The sequence below is a fragment of the Leptopilina heterotoma genome, unplaced genomic scaffold (genome assembly GCF_015476425.1).
Source record: "Leptopilina heterotoma isolate Lh14 unplaced genomic scaffold, ASM1547642v1 Lhet_278, whole genome shotgun sequence".
Classification (NCBI taxonomy): domain Eukaryota; kingdom Metazoa; phylum Arthropoda; class Insecta; order Hymenoptera; family Figitidae; genus Leptopilina; species Leptopilina heterotoma.
Genome location: NW_025110986.1, coordinates 3445328 through 3466837, shown reverse-complemented (window position 1 = coordinate 3466837; position 21510 = coordinate 3445328). Strand labels below are relative to the sequence as shown.

The 21510-nt window shown below is 31.3% G+C and overlaps 1 protein-coding gene across 7 annotated transcripts in view; it reads right to left on the bottom strand.

The window, feature by feature from the left end:
* Positions 1-21510, bottom strand: part of LOC122504074 (mucin-17-like) — a 1014141-nt gene that overhangs the window by 378247 nt on the left and 614384 nt on the right. For all 7 annotated transcript variants that reach the window (XM_043614967.1, XM_043614968.1, XM_043614969.1 and 4 more), the window contains exon 3: positions 19224-19347. In XM_043614967.1, coding sequence (XP_043470902.1) covers positions 19224-19347 — 124 coding nt within the window. The remainder of the gene's footprint in view (positions 1-19223; positions 19348-21510) is intronic.

Genomic DNA, 21510 nt, shown 5'->3' with positions numbered 1-21510 from the left:
AATGAGTAGAAAATGATGAAAACAATGTATTATTATAAAGATAAGTTGGTTTTTTTAATAATTTTCCTTAAGGGGCTCCAATTCCCCCACGCTCCCCTATACACACACACACACACACATCTGGAAATTTATATAAAATCCGTTTTTTGGACTTCTCAGGTCAAAATACATCGAAATTTTTATTTATTTATTTATAATATTTATAGGGTCAGTGCTCATTCGTTCATAAAGTACTAAAAGATTAGGTTTAATGAAAATAAGTTTATAAATATGTCAAAAAATCACCATAGAAAATTTTGCTAATACAATCCTTCCTCTATGAGGAAGCAAAACATGATTTTTTCTAAAAATATTGTAAATTGTTAACTTTGAGTAACAAGAAAAAATTTAAACAATTTAAAAATCAAAAATTTGTTTAGAGGGATCTCTTAGAAATTTTTTCCCCTTTAATTTAAGACCAAGCCCATCAAAATCCGATAAAATTTGTAGGCTCCAGACAATTTTGAACAGTAAATTGTAAAAAATGCCAATGTGCACGGGGCGAGTTTAACGTCATGTAAAGCTCTACACAGCTGCAGTTTTTAATTAATAACTTTTTTTCTAATTGAGGCTCAATTTTTTTCAAAACGGTTTTACACTCGGAGACGTTTAAGGAATATAATGAAATTATAATTCTTTTGTTAGGACGTGAAGAACATATTTGTTTATTAACATTTTATAAACAAATAATATAAAAAATTGTAAAAAATAAAAAAATTTAAAAACAAAAAATATATTCAAATAGTGCAATTCAAAACAAAAAAAACCCATATTTTAATAACTTTTACAAAAAAAATTTTTTTGGCTTAATATTTTCAGTGATTCTTCTTAACCATATTAAGAGAAAAAAAAAAATATTTTGGTTCAAAAAGAAAATTTTTTAGTTTTAGGTGATCCGTTTGAGAAATTCTGACCTAGCAGTTAATTAAAAGAAAAATATTTTTAATTACAATTTTTTGTCTCTTCGTTTATATTTTTTTTGTTAATAAACGAAGGGTGAAAAAATATAATTCCAAAACATTAATCAATTATGCATTTCTCGCTTATATACTAACAAGTCAAACTTATAAAGAATCTTTTCTTTACAAGTTCGACTTGTAAAGAAGAAAGGAAAATTTTTACTCGAATAAATATTTCCTTTTTTTTCTTTACTCTGTACACTGAAAATATTCTGCAGCTTAGAAATGGCTGTTTATAAAAATGACACCCTTCAAATGTAATTCAATGAAAGATATTGCTGAAGGATATTTAAATTTTTTTTCCTTTGGCAAGAAGGGTGAATAGATTTATTTCCATAGTCTTTTTTTTCTTTAATAAAATGTCGCGCGTATTTCATAATCCAAGACCGCTCCAAGTTTGAAAACTCTAGTGGGTATATAGCAGTTCACAAGTTCGCAAAATAAGAGAGGGGGTGGGGAGCGAAAGAGTTTCTGACAGTGGATCCTCTTTGTATTTGCTTAAAGGCACGAGGGGTTGGGGTGGGGGTGTCTCCCTAAAAGGGAACTAAAATCCAAAGAGAGAGAGAGAGAGAGAGAAAAACTTGGAGAGTATCCCACAAACGCAAGGGATTTGAAATCCAAGTATATTCCTTTAGCGTTCCCCTCTCAGCCCCCACCCCCTATTTCTAGAAAACCCATGTTCTCGACTTCTTCTTCTTTTCTGGCGCTTTACGCGATCAAACAGAAAGTAATACCACGATGGCCAACCAGAACGGGTGAAATAGCAATAAAACTGCTCAGAAGCAATTTCCTTTGGGCGTTAGAGAGGAGACATTTTCTTGCGCCGATTGGTACATGAGCTGTATAGATAAATTCTTGAATTAAATGCTTCCTGAGATATTTATAGAATAAAGTTATTCTTGTATCAATGCAATAAAATTTATTCTTAAAATTGCAAGGAAAGAAATACATGGAAGTGATAAAAATTTTTTATATAATTCTCTTTTTGAGTGTGATTCTAGAGTAAAGAATTAATAACTGCGTGAGGGATTTAAATATTCGCCGATAAATTCCGCTTGACATGTGGACTTGGCATAAAAGTCACTTTATGTTACATTCACTTGACATAATAATTCAACGAAAGGAAAACTGACTGAGTTTTCATTTCGTTTCATTTGGCAAAAGACTCACTTGAATTAATTCCAATTTGTCATAAAGTCACTTAATGCAAATATAATTCAAGAAATAACTCACTTTTCACAAATTCCACTAGGCATAAGTAAATGAGACACAATTTTCCTCTTACATAATTATTTCCCACTGTTCTCAATTGAAATAATTACTCTTTAAATTTGAATAAGTAAATATTCACTTTTTGAAGAGTGTCATATTATTTAAAAAGTGTCATTTTACACGGAGAAAAATTTTCTGTTAATGATTACAATAGTCGAACAGTACTGCTCGGATATGTGACCACTTTTCGTAATGCCTAAAGTAGCTTCGTTGTAACAATTCTGTAAGTCGAACGTACTCATTAAAAATTTATTTGAAATAAATACAAACTAAATATGAGTTAGCACAAAGTCTATGTGACTGATTACAATAGTCTACGTTAAAAGGAAATCTTGGATTCTATCCACATTTGCAGCAATCTAAGGGAATCAGTGATACAGTCTGTAGTGGTCTTTACAACAGGACTATTGTAAAATAAGGTGACCGCGGCTGCCTTGCCTTCTTATTTTACTATAGTTCTTCGTAAAGACTACTATTGCTATATTTCTGATTACAAATGACTGTTGTAAAGTTAAAAAAGAAAATTTTCAACTAAAATAAAAATTTTTTGTAATTCATGACTTCTAATCATGTACTGCACATTAATTTCACTCTTTCAAGACTACCCACTTCAAGATTAATTATATTATTAAACTAGACAATTTCACTAAACCCTAAGTAAACCATAAATCTAACTTAAAAACTAAACGCATAACATAATAATGATCGCTATTTACACATATTTATACATGACTTAAACTTCCTTATATACTAACTGCTATGAAAGTCCACCGCTTGCGAGAAAGACTTATACCCTTTAAACGTAAAAAAATCACTTCGTTCTCAATAATTAATACAATTATTGTTCATTGTTAGTCTTTAATATTGTAAGGTCTATTTTTTATTACATTTCCATAGTGAAAATTTTTTTTTCTAACACACGCACCGAAGGTAAAAGATTTCTTGCCTGTATAAATTGTTATATAATTTACACAACTTACGTAAGTTACATAACTTACGCAAGTTACGTAAATAACAAAAGTAAGTTATATAAATAAATAAGTTAGCTTACGTAAGTTACGTAAAATATAAGTTGCATAAATAATGTATGCTACGTAAAAATATAAGTTACGTAAATAACGTAAGTTGCACTTACGTAAATAACTTAAGTTACGTAATGGACGAATTATTGTAAATTGCACTAATTAGGTAACTTACGTACTTTACGCAAGTCATAAATCACAAAAAAAAATTATTTTAGTTGAAAATTCTCTTTTTTACTTTACAACAGTCATTTGTAATCAGAAATATAGCAATACCCAGTGAGAAATTTCTCACCGGTCCAATATCGGTCCAATAATGGGAGCCAAGAGACCGATCATCGGTCCAATAAAGGCTCCCAATATTGGACCAATATGGGCTGATGCTTGGGATGTAACGGCATCGCCAATCATCGGTTGTCAATATTGGTCCAATATTGGCCGAATATTGGCAACCAAGAGAAAAAAATTTTTTTAAATAAATTTTTTTTAATTAAATAATAATAATAAAAAATTAATGTTTATAATTTTTGTTTAATATATTTATTTGTTTAATTATTTATTTTTAATAATTCATGTAAATAATAAATAATTTATTATTTATAAATTATAATAATTTAAAAATGCAGCAGCTATTAGAAAATAGCATTCTGCAAAAAAATTCTATCATTGAAAAATCAATGATAGGCGAGAGAAATCCGCGTCTTTAAATAGATTCGCAGATGATAGACAAGAGATATCCGCGTCATTAAACGGATTCGCAGATATACTCTGGTCTCGCGACGAATCTCTCGATACTTATATACACTGGAGTCGCCGTGTCAGTTGCGAGAACGGTTACAGCGTCCCTCTTGCGGCAGAGATAAGAATTGTCACGTAAACTGCTAAATCGCTTTACCGACCGCCTTATTATACCCGCAGTTTACGTGACAATTCTTATCTCCGCCGAAAGAGGGACGCTGTAACCGTTCTCGCAACTGACACGGCGACTCCAGTGTATATAAGTATCGAGAGATTCGTCGCGAGACCAGAGTATATCTGCGAATCCGTTTAATGACGCGGATATCTCTTGTCTATCATCTGCGAATCTATTTAAAGACGCGGATTTCTCTCGCCTATCATTGATTTTTCAATGATAGAATTTTTTTGCAGAATGCTATTTTCTAATAGCTGCTGCATTTTTAAATAATTATAATTTATAAATAATAAATTATTTATTATTTACATGAATTATTAAAAATAAATAATTAAACAAATAAATATATTAAACAAAAATTATAAACATTAATTTTTTATTATTATTATTTAATTAAAAAAAATTTATTTAAAAAAATTTTTTTCTCTTGGTTGCCAATATTCGGCCAATATTGGGCCAATATTGACAACCGATGATTGGCGATGCCGTTACATCCCAAGCATCAGCCCATATTGGTCCAATATTGGGAGTCAATCGGCGCCCAGCACGGCAACCAATATTGGACCGATATTGGACCGATTAAAGTCTATTGGCAATTTCTCACTGGGTAGTAGTCTTTACGAAGAACTATAGTAAAATAAGAAGGCAAGGCAGCCGCGGTCACCTTATTTTACAATAGTCCTGTTGTAAAGGCTACTACAGTCTGTATCACTGATTCCCTTAGACCGCTGCAAATGTGAACAGAATCCAAGATTTGCTTTTAACGTAGACTATTGTAATTATAACAAGTCTCTGCGTGAATGCCTACAGTACCCTTTCTGAACCTGTACATCTAAACTATTAATGATTCCAAAAAATAAATTTCAACACCATTAATACAGTGTTTGGATTCATTAAAATAACTATAGTAATAGCTCCTACTAAATTCTTAATAAATTACATAGTTTTCATACCCGAGTCGAACTTTTAGACCTGCTTACCTCCTTAAAACTGAGGGTTTGTAAGGATGTAATAGGATGAAAGCAGAGTTTATTTGCATTGCAAGTTAACTCTGATTACCTCCTGCAAACCCCTGGTTAGCGACAAATTTAGATGGTAAAAGGGGGAAAGCAGGTGTTCCTAGAACCTTATTAAATACTGCTTGACCCTTACTTACAGAATTCTTTCCTCTCCAAAAACCCTGGAAAAACTGCTCATAGCATATTTGAGATCATTTTTAACTAATTTTTATAATAACTTTAATTATTAATAAATGGCATTATTATTTAATGATTTTTACTTTTTTTTTTTAATTTAATCGTGACCAATAGTGAATTCATAAATAATGTTAGTATATATGTGGGGATTAATACATATCCATTTATATATAAAAAAAAATTTTAATTTAATATTTGTTAATTAAATTATTTAACGGTTTATATAATCATTAAATTGCATACTTATACCTATACAATACAGAAAAATCGGAATAAACGCAAACCTACGAAATAAATAAAATCTAACGCACGCGAGACTTGAACCTACGAACTACGGACTACGAAACTAACGCCCTAACCACTATGCTACGGAACCTAACTGAACACAGACGCTCTATTTTCAGTGACTTGTTGAGTGATTCAATAAAGCATTAATTGACACTACACACTAAAAAAAAAGTTTTACTTTTAGCCTGTTTTCGAGGCTGAATTTAAGGTGTAAACGGAGTCAGCCCCATTAAACAAGGACAGACTTATGTGAAATACATGGGCTGAATTTAAGGTGTAAACGGAGTCAGACTTTTTTTTTCCTGTGTAATACACTACAGCAAGTAAATAAATAATTTAATATTATTGAATTTATCACTTGGTGAAATTATATTAATATGTATAAGAAGTTATCAATCCTCCAAGTCAATCAATTGATTGATTGACTTGGAGGATTGATAACTTCTTATACATATTAATAAATAAATAATTGTTTAATAATAATAACCTTTAAACATTCATAAATTAATATTTTTATTATTTAAAAAAATGTCAAAACATTTCAGTTAAAAATAATATTTATAAATTAATAATAAAAAAGTACATGTTACGGTAACCTATTCGTAGTTTGAAGTTAATTGTTGTTTACATTTTGGTTTCTTAATCTTTTTTTAATTTTTCTTTTCAAATATTTTCAATTTTAAAATTAATGTATTGAAAATCTTCGAATTGTTGCAAAGAATTTTATCAAAAAATTTGATAATAATAAAATTCCTTCAAAGAATTTCTTTATTTAGAAAAATAACTAAATTTTCAAAGAATTTTATTAATATTTTTAAAAATCCTAATTAAATTTTTTTGAAAAATTTCTTTGAATTTTTTTTTAAACTAATGGAGTTTCTTTAATAATTTTAATTGAAAATTTCAAAAGCAATTGAATTTTATGAAGAAGAATTTTATTAAAATTGTATTGAAAATAAGTGATTTCTTGCCAAGAATTTATTAAAATTTTAAGAAATAATTAAATTGTTTATGAAGAATTTTATAGAAATATTTAAAAATCATGAAATTTTTTCGAAAACTTCAATTAAAGTTGTTTCGAAAATAATTGAATTTCTTTAAAGAATTTTATTAAAATTAAGTATATTCAAAATAATTGAATTCATCATAAGAATTTTAATTACTTTTCGAAAATAATAGAATTATTTCAATTCTTTTGACGAATATATTCAAAAATTTTATTGAGCTAGTAATTTAATTCTTAAATAGAATTTTTTTTAAATATTTTGAGAATAATTAAATTGTTTTTCAAAAATTTTAAATTCTTGTTGAAACTAAATTTTATGGGAATTTTTGAAAATAATTAAATTCTTTCGTTTAATTTTATTTTAATTGGGTTGATAATTATTTAATTCTTGCAAAGAGTTTTAGTATTTATAAAAATAGTTGAATTATTTCAAAGAATTTATTAAAGTTTAAGAAAATAATTGCAATTTATGAAAATATTTTAAAATATTTGAATTCGTCTAAAAAAATCAATTAAAATTGTTTTGAAAATAATTGAATTCCTGCAAAGAATTTTACTATTTATAAAATTAATTGAATTCTTCGGAAGAATTTTACTATTTATAAAAATAATTGAATTTTTTCGAAGGATTTATTAAAATTTTAGAAAATAATTGAATTCTTTCGTGAAATTTTCAAAATAAAAAACTTTGTAATTTGCAAAACAATAATAAGTTGAATATCTTGTACCGCGCGTAACATTTCCTATTGCGTAAGAATCTGGTAGAAGCAATACAGGGTTTAAGGTTCAATTAGGTCTTAAAAAGGAGTTGTCAGAGTTAAATAGAACTTACGCAGGAGGAAAAAAACACCAAGGGTTTGTTAGGTGCGGGTTAGGATTAAATTATACTTACCAGGAGGTAAGCAGGTCTAAAAGTTCGACTCGGGTAATCATTACAAAAAGTGGTCACATATCCGAGCTGTAATATAGACTATTGTAATCATTACGAAAGAAATTTTCTCCGTGTATGCCAAGTGTATTCACTTGCCAATATTCACTTTGTAAAATTGTTGCTAGGTACAATGTTCACTTAACAATATTATTCACTTGACATAATAATCACTTAACAATAATATGCGCACTCGATATTATAATCATTTTGTACAATATTCTCTTGACATATATAATATTCACTTAGAAGTATTCTCTTGTTGCCTAAAACTCACATAAAATTAAATTCACTTGTCATAATACGCACTTCACTATATTCACTTGACATAATTTACATTGATGCATAAGTCACTTCATACGATTATACGATTCACTCTCATTTTCACTTTTACTTTAAAGGATTTTTATTTTTACTTTCACCGTAACTTTGATACCTGTAATAAGAAAATATAAATCTGTCAAAGTGAAAATGAAAATCTGTCAAATCCAAATAAAAATTAAAGTGAAAATGAAAATCTATCAAAGTAACAGTGAAAATAACTGTCAAAGTCAGAGTGAAAGTGAAAGTAGAAATTCTATTCCCAGACTGCGAATAGGTTAATTTTATTTTTAATTTTAATTAGCTTTTTATTAAATTAATCAATTTTAGAACCTTTTTTGGTTCGTTTTATATACCCAAAGACGATTTTTTTAAATTAATTAATTTGAAATAAATAAAGAAAATATATTATAAAAAATAAATAGAAAAAATGAATTCCGTAATTACTTGAAGTATTAAAATATCAATGATCTTGTAAATGTTTCACTAAATACATAATTTTTCTCCCCGCAAAACATGGTAGAATTAAATAATCCGACCATGTTTGCGTGTGCACATCTCTCTGCGTGTGTGAAAAGCACAAAATAAATGCATGTAATTTTTTTTCTAATTCAGATGTAATTGAGCAGATATTGCGGCGACGTAACAATGTCTCGATTTTCGTCCATTGTCGCGTGTGTGTGGGACTCTTGAATAAGCGATCTTTGCTCTCTCATCACCCACAGTCCGGCATTGTGTTTATACGTATATAAAAGCCTCCTGAAAGGTGCTTGCGTCGCATTATTCCACTTGTATGTGAAGGCAGCACCAAACACACCAGCAACATGTAATTATCCGTGCACCTGCTCTCACCTTCTGTCACCCTTCCGCCTGGCAATTAGAATTATCACGATCCCGTTCAGACTTACAGACAGACATACAAACAGACAAGGGTTCTAAAAACATTGTGTCGTAACACATGTCTTTTGCGAGTTAGTTTATAACTCGCAAACAACTAAAGGAACACTTTCTTCAAAGTGCCAATTCATTTTTAGAATCGGAGTTCAATAATGCAAAATTCCAAAAATTCATTTTTTATTCCCATTGGAAATTCATAACGAAAGATGATAATTAAATTAAGGAAATTTCGATTATACACTTTCGATAAGTGAATACACACTTTTAATAAGTGCAAATGAAAAACCACTTTCAACAAGTGAATATTCACTTACAATAAGCCAATAGAGACTCACTGTAAATCAAGAGGTGTTAAAATATACTGAGAAAAATGGATATTAAGCTTTATTATCTAGATATTAATGGTCAATATCTGTGACAGTGAAATATGTAAACATCTTAGATGTTCAAATTTAATATCTACAGATATTGGAAAGAGACTTGTTCAAACATAACCTTACATTTACAGATTATACTTTTTAACATCTGAGATATTAAACCATAACATCTAGATGATATGCATTAGCATTTTTTCTTAATATCCACTTTTCTCAGTGTAACACCAGAATGCATTAAAAAAATTCTGCAACAGTTTAATCCCTCTAGAATTAAATTAACACCAGAAAGGATTTATATAATTCATTTTGGTGTTATTTTTTACTATGAATGAAATTTTACTTTAAATCAAACATAATAACTCAACGATTTGTCAAAATTCGACGAATTTAGCTTCATCAACGACACTAGTTAGTTAGTAACTAACTTACTAACTTTCTAACTAACTTACAAACTTAATTACTAATTAACTAACTTACTAACTAACTAACTTACAGTGCCACGCAATAAATTTTGCCCACCCTACAGCAATTAAACACTTTACAAAAAGATTTGTATTTTATTTATTATTCAAGTTAAAAAGCTCAGAAAGGTCTCATTTAAAAGCTCATATCCAATAAAGGCTCCCAATATTGGACCAATATGGGCTGATGCTTGGGATGTAACGGCATCGCCAATCATCGGTTGTCAATATTGGTCCAATATTGGCCGAATATTGACAACCAAGAGAAAAAAATTTTTTTAAATAAATTTTTTTAATTAAATAATAATAATAAAAAATTAATGTTTATAATTTTTGTTTAATATATATATTTGTTTAATTATTTATTTTTAATAATTCATGTAAATAATAAATAATTTATTATTTATAAATTATAATTATTTAAAAATGCAGCAGCTATTAGAAAATAGCATTCTGCAAAAAAATTCTATCATTGAAAAATCAATGATAGGCGAGAGAAATCCGCGTCTTTAAATAGATTCGCAGATGATAGACAAGAGATATCCGCGTCATTAAACGGATTCGCAGATATACTCTGGTCTCGCGACGAATCTCTCGATACTTATATACACTGGAGTCGCCGTGTCAGTTGCGAGAACGGTTACAGCGTCCCTCTTTCGGCGGAGATAAGAATTGTCACGTAAACTGCTAAATCGCTTTACCGACGGCCTTATTATACCCGCAGTTTACGTGACAATTCTTATCTCCGCCGAAAGAGGGACGCTGTAACCGTTCTCGCAACTGACACGGCGACTCCAGTGTATATAAGTATCGAGAGATTCGTCGCGAGACCAGAGTATATCTGCGAATCCGTTTAATGACGCGGATATCTCTTGTCTATCATCTGCGAATCTATTTAAAGACGCGGATTTCTCTCGCCTATCATTGATTTTTAAATGATAGAATTTTTTTGCAGAATGCTATTTTCTAATAGCTGCTGCATTTTTAAATAATTATAATTTATAAATAATAAATTATTTATTATTTACATGAATTATTAAAAATAAATAATTAAACAAATATATATATTAAACAAAAATTATAAACATTAATTTTTTATTATTATTATTTAATTAAAAAAAATTTATTTAAAAAAATTTTTTTCTCTTGGTTGCCAATATTCGGCCAATATTGGACCAATATTGACAACCGATGATTGGCGATGCCGTTACATCCCAAGCATCAGCCCATATTGGTCCAATATTGGGAGTCAATCGGCGCCCAGCACGGCAACCAATATTGGACCGATATTGGACCGATTAAAGTCTATTGGCAATTTCTCACTGGGTTGAAGGGAAATTAAAATTACTTCAAGTTATACAGCCCAGGTAGAAATTTCAACTCTATAATGACCAGACACTGGGAAGTTGTTCTAGATTCTGGCCAGCGATTGACCAGCAAATCTGGCAAGTGATTGATTGGAAATGTAACGCGCTACTTTAGCAGTTAGGGGAGAGTGGGGCAAGACGGGGTGGCGGGTAAGACGGGGTACCGGCCCTATTTAACAAACGAATTAACCAATCGCGATTATATTTTACATAATACTGCACCGAGATGATAGTTTCTTGTTTACAAAACCTAAAAGCCATGAGAACAAATCTTTTATCTGTTTTACTAAAAAAACTGTTTTCGACGATTTTCTTGTCATTTTTTCACTTTTTTTAGGAGGTGTTTATTACTTAATAATAACAGTTAATGAACTGTATAAATTTTTTTCTAACTGTCAAGGGTTACAGAAGAAGGGAAGAATATGTTTTTTTTCTTTGTTGAATCATAAATTGTATTAATTAATCGTTTTATTCAATTTCGTAGGTGCGGGCAAGATGGGGTAGGGGAGAGTGGGGCAAGACGGGGTTCACAAATTAAGCAAAAAAAAGAGAAATAAGAGAAGTTAAGAAAACTACTAAAATCAAGACTGAATAAAATAAGAGTGACTAAAAAGAAAAAAGCTTGTCAGGTTAAATCATCAATTAGCGATGGTAAAGTGGAAAATCCACCTTGTCTCTATTGTAATGGTTATTATTTAGACTCAAATGAAGGCTGGGCTGCTTTTTTTGTCTGCGGCCAATGGGCTCACTGCAGTTATGCATGAAGATGAAGATGCAACCTTTACTTGTGAAATTTGTCGACAAAAATTGGTTGTTTTTTGTTAGTACCCTATCTTACCCGCGGGTGAGGCAAGATGGGGAGATTTTCAATTTTTTCAATATTATTAATTATAAGCTTTTTTAAGAAACAGATGGCCTTTGTACGCCTTTTTTACGAAAGACTGATTCCCAAAGATGATAATTAAAAATAATAATAAAGTATATATTCGATAATTTTCGTTTTTTGGGCTTTAAACCTTAAGTACCCCGTCTTGCCCCACTCTCCCCTACTAGTTAGATTATCTGGCAAGTAACTGACCAGTAACTGGACAGTTTTCTGCTCAAAATCTAGAATAAAATATAATTTTTCATGGCTCTTTTTATTTTGTTTATAATTACATATTTATTTATATTTTTGTGATTATTCAAATATTTTAGACTACTGAACAATTACTCTACCAAATATCACTTAAATCTAAGAATAAAAAATTGGTACGCATGGGGGATCGAACCCTAGACCCTGGAGACACAACGCGTATGCGTTACCACGCATCCACGGTGACTAGATAGTAACTTATCATAACTACAAGTTTAAGAACTGAAGTTCTATTTCGATTATGACCAGAATTTCTGGCCAGTGATTTGTCAGAAGTAATGATCAGAAATCATGACCAGATAAACTGTTCAGTCACTTGTCAGAGACTTGACGGCTTATCTTGTCAAAATTTAGAAAAATGTAAACTTTGGTAATGTGACAGTGAAACAATCATAACTTTTATATAAAGTTACTTTACACTCTAAATCTGAATCAGTGAAAATTTCACTGATTTCAATTCAGTGGCCCAGTTTTCTTTGATGAATCAGTGGAATTTCACTGACAATCAGTGGTTTTTACTGATTGTCAGTGAAATTCCACTGATTCATCAAAGAAAACTGGGCCACTGAATTGAAATCAGTGAAATTTTCACTGATTCAGATTTAGAGTGTAGACTTTTCTGTTTTTGACCGTATATGAAACATAAAAATTATTTTGTGCAACACCTGTAAGGAAAGTAATACTTTGCATGCCTGTAAAGTAGGCGCAAAACAGTACTTTGCTGCACTAGTGCGGCAAAGAGCTTACTTTGCTGCACTAGTGGGGCAAAGTGCTTATTTTGCTGCACTAGTGCGGCAAAGTGCTTACTTTGTTGCACTTGTGCGGCAAAGTTCTTAAACTTTTGGGTTTTTTTGGGGATATACATAGGTATTTGTTTTCTATTTGTAGAATACCTGTTTTTTACAGTAATATACGCGTAGAAAACCACGTATATTACGTGCGGTAACATACATTCCAAACCCTGCTAAACAGTACGTATGTTGGCGTCAACTAGCGTTTCCAAACAGCTTTTTTTATCAAAACCAAAAGGTGTTGCACAAAGTACTGTGTGCAACACGTACGAAAGAAGATTTTCCGACTTCGTGCAAAAACAGCTTCTTTCTGTATGACCATTGGTGAATCAGTTACGTGAGTTACGTTAGCTAAGTGACTTACGTAACTTACATGAGTTACGTAAATTGTGTAATTATGTAAATTACGAGAGTTACGTAACTTACGTAAATTACGTAAGTTACGTAAATGATATGGTTATGTTAGTCCTCTAAGTTAAAAATAATACATAATTTACGTAACTTACATAAGTTACATAACTTACGCTAGTTGCGTAACTTACGCTGTTTTTGTTAGTTTAGTTATTTCAAGCTTTTCACAAACTTTCAGTTACCACAAGTTGTAACTATACCGCCCCCAGCTACAACTATACATTCAAAAGTAACAACCAAACTGCCGCGTTTGTACTTTCGGTATACGTGTGTTAGAAAAAATAGTATGTGCAACTCGGGAGGAAAATTGATTTCCACTTGTGTTTTACAGTTCTCGGCTTCGCTCGCAAGCACTCGCCTTCGGCTCATGCGCTCGCTACGCCTCGAACTGCAAACTACACTCGTTAGAAATCATCAATTTCCCTCCCTTGATGCACAATCTACTATTTAATATCTACCCAGATAACCAGCGTATTACGCGGAGAAAAATGGAGTTTGAAAAACTGGGAGTCAATATTGAAAAAACAGGACTCAGTCCAGTAAAAGTACATTAATTCATTTCCATCAAGCATATTGGGGTATTGCGTATAGTGTATAGAGGGCCTTAGTTCCAAATTTCACTGTAAAGAGCATTGAAACACAGGCGAAGATTATAAGGCGCGCTGCAGTGTGCATAGTAGAGAAACTGGACTCAGTCCTCTACTTCGAAACTTTCACAATAAAGGAACGCAGGCGCGTAACCTGTCAAAATAAATGGCTGACGCGACGCGAGTGTTTCCTTTTATTCACTTCGTCAATTTTATATAAAAAAACAATAACCAATTATTAAAAAAAAGAAAAATATGTGAAATGCACTCTTTGTATATTCATATTCATTAATTCACAAGTTTTATTCTTCCCACATCTTCATACTTACAATTAACAACTAAATGCATCGGAAAATCTTACAATCATACGGGATTGAACACCTACCTAACCATACAACTAAATATACGCATAATTATAAATCGCACGCTTTTACATTAAGCCTCTCGGCTACGCAATCGATGGGGGAAATTTTCTATTTAAGAAACATCCCTTACCAATGAAATAAATTAGATATTCATAATATTAAATAAATAATAATTCTGGCTAGAGATTTGGAAAAATCTAGAATAATTCTTTTAATAGGATTCAGCAAGTTTTTCTGATCAGTGGTGGAATAGTTTCTCTAGGTGGAATCTTCAATAATTCTTCAAATCAGTCACTGGCCAGTGTCTGGAAAGAAATTCTTATCACGATTATGATCAGATTTTCTGGTCAGTGACTTGACAAAAGTACTGTTCACAAAGGGGAATTGTTTTATCCAGTGAAACTGGCCAGTCACTTATTCAGGACTGGCCAGATTGTCTTGGCAAGTAAAACTCGCGCTCTCGACTTTACAGATACTGCAAGAAAACAAGTAATACTTGACAAATTTCTACCTGGGAGGTTGCAAAGTTCGAGTTACAGAGGTTTTTGGGCTTCTAGGGAAGGAAATGGACATTTTCTTCGACTTATAGAGGTTTTCAACTTATCGAGGTTCTACTGTATTTATTGAAATCTATAGTGCAATAATCAATAGCACATGTTTATTAAACCAACTAAACAGTATTTGTATTGGAACGATATTGAATATGCCGTTTATTGCGACAAAAACACAAATATAATTGATTCGGTAGCATTTTGTTCTCAATGTAATAATTGAAACAAAACAAAAATGAACAAAATAGTGACTCCTCATGTTTTGCAAATCATTTCCTTAAAGAAATATAAGATTCCCAAAAGTGTCAGTTGTACGAAGGAAGGCAAAGTGTTAATTATGTAAATTTTCGGTCAAAACACATTGTATCCCACGCGGTGGAGAATTTTCTTTGGGGATAGTCTTACCTAAATCATGCAAGTGTATCGGTGCATAGGAACTTTGATAATGAGTACATCACCATTAAGCAGGCAGCAGAACTATCTTGCTTGATCTTATAAGATATATAGAAATTCAACGTTTACACTGAGAGAGAGAGACAAATGACGTATTTCGGAGAGAAGGCCCCCTTTTTAATTCAGTGGCGGAACCGGCTTTTCCGTTTCAATATTATGCACCCCTAAAAATTGACCTCTTTCTTTTTACCTCAAATTAATGCCGCTCTTTAAATACTTTCCTTTGGGAATATCTTTTATGTTTCATTTTCTCAAAAACGAATCAAGAAGAAGGCCCTTGTGCGAATAAGCAGTTTTTATACCATTTTGTATCAGTGGAACGTTTTCCAAGTAAAAATTTACAAATTTACTGGTCGCATATTGATTTTAGTACTGTTGAGATATGCTGAACTAGTTTTGTAATAATTAAAGATAACCGAGTGATAAAATTATTATTTTTATAATTATTATAAGAATATTGTTACTGTAACTTCTTCAAAATTATTTTCGTCATTTCAATTCAATTATTATTTTCTAGAATTTTCAGCTAAAATTCTTCTTTAAATCAATTGTTTTTAATAATTTTTTAAAAAGTTCTTTGAAAATTTCCCAATCTATTTCTTTACAATTTAGTTTTACTATAAATTTTGATTATTCCCTGACTTTATCCTGGTTTAGTACTGGCTCAATACTGGTTCAGTGTTGGCTTCATACTATCACAATACAGTCAGTCCCCGCTACCTGCGCAACTCGCAACCTGCACATCCCCGAAACCTGACGCTCTGACGACATAGACCAAACTCGCTATGTGACTATACTCACTTTCACTTTTACCGCGTGCTCAGTGCCGAAAAGTGTCTCAGTACATAAGTTTCTCTTGACGACTAAAAATTTTTGTTGTGCCACAAATTAATTTAAAAAATTGAATTTTTTCTTTTTTCTTATCAATTACTCATTTGATACATATATTTTACATAAAGTATATTAAAATTAATAAATTTATCTAAACATTTCTGTATTTATAAAATATACACGCACTGAGAAAAAAGAATATTCATTTTAAAAATAAAGACCAGTTTGAGTGATTTTGTTTAATTAAACAGAGTTTGTAAGTTTCATTTTAATATATATGAAAAATATCTATCACTCTTATTTAAAAATATTATTTGCTTGTATATGATTTGTTTCATTTAAAAAAAAATTATATTTGAATTAAACATAAACACGTTTAAGTACATAACAGTTTTGTACCAAACAAAATTTATGTTTAAATGAATTATATTTTATCAACTAAAAAATATGTTTGAATTAAACTTAAATATGTTTGACTGTATAACAAAGATAGTGAATTAAACATATTATGTTTCAAATTAGAAGTATCGTTTTCTCAGTGCGGGCGCCTACAATTGTATGCGATATAAGGGTGTATACATCCCTGAAAGTGGTGGGAAATGAATGGTGGGAGAGCGGCTGACTGGACTGTCAGGTAGCGAGTTCGGGGGAAAGGAAAAATTCTGAAATATGTGCAGGTTGCGGGGACTCACTGTACAATAATCTTAGTACTGTTTCAAAATTGCTTTAGTATTGGCTTAATGATGGCTAAATTTTTGTGCTTTATATTAGCATAGTACTGGTTGAGTACTGGCTTAGTATTAAAATTCAGCTCTGGCGTGGTTCAGAATTATTTTTAAAACCAGTAGTTCGCTAATGCTGGCCTGCCAACTACCATAGCCAGTACACAAGAAAAAAAAAGTCTGACTCCGATTACACCTTAAATTCAGCCCATGTATTTCACATAAGTCTGTCCTTGTTTAATGGGGCTGACTCCGTTTACACCTTAAATTCAGCCTCGAAAACAGGCTAAAAGTAAAACTTTTTTTTTAGTGTGTATTGATGACAAAATTCTCTGCTTGGGTGATAAAAAATAAAACCATTATTACCCTAGACAGTAAATAGAGTTAAAAACTATTAATAGTAAATAAATGATCGACCTTGAAGAAATAATATCAGAATTGAAACAGCAACAACAACAACAACGAGACTATACAAAAGGCCAGTAAATATAAACGTCACTTTGCGCAAATGCATATGCAGAGTGGAAACAACACTGCGAGCGCGAATACTTTAGGTTGCCAGGTGGAAAATGCTTTCTCGTTTTCGTCGTCAGTTATCCTCAACGAGAGTTATTTTAGTTCATTAGCATCCCCATATGAGCCTGGATGACATGGACAAATGCATTAGCGAGAGCTTATAAGTAGTGTTTCTGACATTGCGCGCGGCTGAAAGTTAACGAAACAAATATCTACATCGTTACATTAGAATTATCTCGCTTTGCTTTGCAACTCATTCATAAAACTCGTGTTGCTTCTCTCTGCTTTTTATTTCATTTTTCTTTTTATTTTCAACTTTATTGAACACTGTAAAAATTTAATATTGTATGAAGGTGAGAATTGTGTCAAGTTAATATTATGTCAAGTGACCATTATACCGAGTGAATGATATGTCAAGTGAATATTGTACCAATAAGTGACTATTATGCCAAGTAAATATTATACCAAGTGAATATTGTACCAAGTTACTATTATACAAAGTAAACATTATATACCAAGTGCACATTATACCAAATGAATGAATAATATTCCAAGTGAGTATTATGTTAAATGAATATTATTTCAAGTGAATATTCTATGTTAATTGAGTAATGTAAATAAATAAATTCTAATTCTAATTATGTCATGTGAATGTTGTACCAAGCGATTATTATTCCAAGTGAATATTATGTCAAGTTAGTATTGTACCTAATGAATATTATACCAAGTGAATATTATGTCAAGTGGTTACTATGCCAAGTCCACATTTAGGGTTGCCACAATCATTTAACTTTCTTTTCCCTGATTTCAAGACAAAATTTTGACTTTTTCCCTGACCCTAAAGAATATTCTGATTCACTCTAAAAATTATTAGATTGTACTCATAAAAATGTTCTATTACACAGTAAAAAATTTAGGAAGTTAACGGACTCGGGAGTTGCGAGTTAAATTTTTCGAGTTAAAAATCAACTCTAAAAGAGAGTTAATTTCTAACTCCCTTCATTCAACACCCGCGCGAGTTGTTTTTTCCTTGGGGAGTTAGCATTTGGGTGTGAAGTTTTAACTCTCTTTATTTAACTCCCCTGGCATTAACTCCCCAATGGGGGCGACTTTTATAGAATCCCCTGGGGAGTTAAAATTTAACTCCCTTTTTTACAGTGTAGCATTAAGTATGTCATCAGTAATTTTAAGTAAAAGAGTTTGAGTATTGAATCCTTTTCTATAGCCAGATTGAAAAGGATCGAGAATATTATTAGACTCAACATATTTAATCAACTGATTACACACACACTTCTCAAAAACCTTTGACAGGCCACACAAAATGGCAACCGGTCTATGATCCCCAGGATGTTGTGGAATTTTAACTTTATTAACTGGTTTAGTTAGAACATTTCTTATTAATACAGTACCAAGTGATTATTATACCAAATGAATAATATGCTATAAGTATTTAGACTATGAGTCTAATAAACGTTTCTTAGATTCTAAAAAATCATTCATTACCATCAATACTTTTATTAACTTGTCAAAAATCTTTTTTCACCTATACATGAAAAAAATCTAAAACTTGAAAAGAAATAAATTTTTGTTTTTATCTCGACAGAAATTAAATTTGGGGTATTAATAACACTTCTGACTTTATGAATTAATATAATCAACTTGAATGAAACTCAGAATGAAGTTTTCCCTCCTTCGAGTTTGTAGTCGCTATAGATATTAGCTCAAGAAGTCGTCAGAAATAATTTTCATGAGCCGTGCCAGAAAGTTGCGAGAGAATAATTTAATTGCAGTGTCAAAGTTCTTATTGGAACGTACCTTGGGGTCAAAGTTGAAGACCTGTTCAGGCCTTAACGGACACTCAAGACCGCATTTGCAAGTTCCCGCTGTTGTCAGGTACTCCTTCAGTTGATCCAGCGAACCCAGCGCCGTACTGCTTGGACTAGAAAAAAAGGAAAAGTTTTTTTAAATTATAAAACAATGACAAAGAAGAAGAAAAAGACAAAAAATTAATTAATTTTTGAAAAAAAGATTTTTGTTGTTATTACACTCTTTTTTTTATAGTTGAGTAGCATTGAGCTTACTCCTAATCATGAAAAAGATTTCCCTTGACGCGGAAAATTGTACGAAGACGGTTATCAAAGCCTCTCTCGGAGAAGAGAGAGAGAACAAGGCAGGCGATAAAAAACAGACAGGTTCATTGGCTTCTTGCTGTTTATACCGATTACACTCGACTTGCGGAGAGAGAGATTGTTAGATGCAGGGTCTCTGTTTGGGAGGCACTTTCAGAGTTTCCTAAACTAATAACCTCTGGCGTTATAGTCGGTCATTGAGTCTCGACACCCTATGATCATCATCCCCTTTCAGTTCCCTTTCACAGGTTTCGGATTTGTTACCCTCATCACTGGTCAGGTTCGTATCAAACAAGATAATTAGATGTCAATTAATGGACGAATTTTACTCTTCACTTGCTTCAAAGTGGCTGAAATTGTTACTTAATTTAGTATAAATAAATAACAATTAGTCAACCCTCAGCAGTGGGGTGAAAATATTATTTTCGGGGGTAGTCACATTAAAGGTGACTAAATCATTTTGTAGAGGGCGGTACATCCATATTTTCAATTATATCATCAAATTTTTCTAAATACAAAGAAAAATATTTTTATAGTTTACTTGGAGGTTATCTTTCAGGTTTCAAAAATCTGACGTTAAATTTGAAAAATTAAAAATGGCGGATTTTTTAAATTGATAAATCTCACTATGAAACCTATTACTCAGGGGACTTTAAGGTCGCTGATTTCAAATTTGACCCTTCTATATATTATATAGAAGGGTGGCCAAAAAAGTTTAATTTTATCTGATTTCCAGAAAAATTTTTTACTTTTTCCTGACTAAAGACAGGCTTTGAACTCATCTACTAAAACCTACTATTTACTACTTATTTGGGTAGTTCTACAAACGAAGGAAGAAAATAAAGAAAATTTTAGCACAACATTTTTTTTACGTTCAGGTTTTAAAAAGTAGGTTAAATTCAACTGAAAACTGAAACTGAAAACCAGAAAACTGAGAATTTGGTCATCTTTCGTCTAAAAAATTGAAAAACAACGCTTAATAACAAAATTCAGCATACTGGTCAACGGGAAATACACGAAGAAAAATGGAAAAATGATTTATGCAGTCAGTGTAGTACTCCTTTATAGAATAATATGTGACAGGTACACGGAGAAACTTTTAATACCACTAATTCTTAAAACTGGTGAGACATTTTAGTATGTTAGGTTAGATTCAAGGGAAAAACGACATAGGTTATAGAAATTGCTATTGAGACTATCAAAAACACTCATTCAGTATATATTTTACAGTTCTTCATAAGGAAACTAACGAAAATTAGTATGTTGTTTTAGAAAGAAAATAATAATTTTTGCAAAGTTGGGAAAGCCATGAATTAAAAAGAAACACAACAAATTAATTGTCTATAGATACTCATAGAGACGATAGTGATACTTGGATCTGATGGTAGATGGCATTAGTGTATGTCACTGTAACTGTAGGTAAATATATTTAACACGACGTAAGAACCTAACCTATATTATTAACGCACACACGCACACGCAAGTAAAGACACGACGATTGGTCACGGAAACCGAAAGATCGCACGATTCGTTAGAAGTACACAGCTGAATCGTCCTTATATATTAAACGAGTGGAAAAATATGTGCCTTCGAGAGAGAGCATTTTTTAAAATAACTTACTAATCAAATTATGTAAATAAGTAAAAGTCGTGAAAAAAATTATGTTATATTGAGGAACAGTTCTTGAATTGAATTTGGCATGAGGAGACATTCACGTTTATTAATAAAAGGTTTTTTTCTTTCATACACGTGTGAATTTCAACTTCGAAAACATTAGGGTTAGTTCGCGACGTCAGGTGATGGACTCGGTGATGCTCGGGCGAAATCGGTTAAGTCCGCCCGCAGTCCTTCCAAAATTGGTATGTTACGTTAGAATGTCTGTTATATATTCTATCTATATGTGGAAAAAAGGTTAGAATTACCGTATTATTTCACAAACAAAAACTAGCATTTTATTCTTTTCTAAAGAAAAA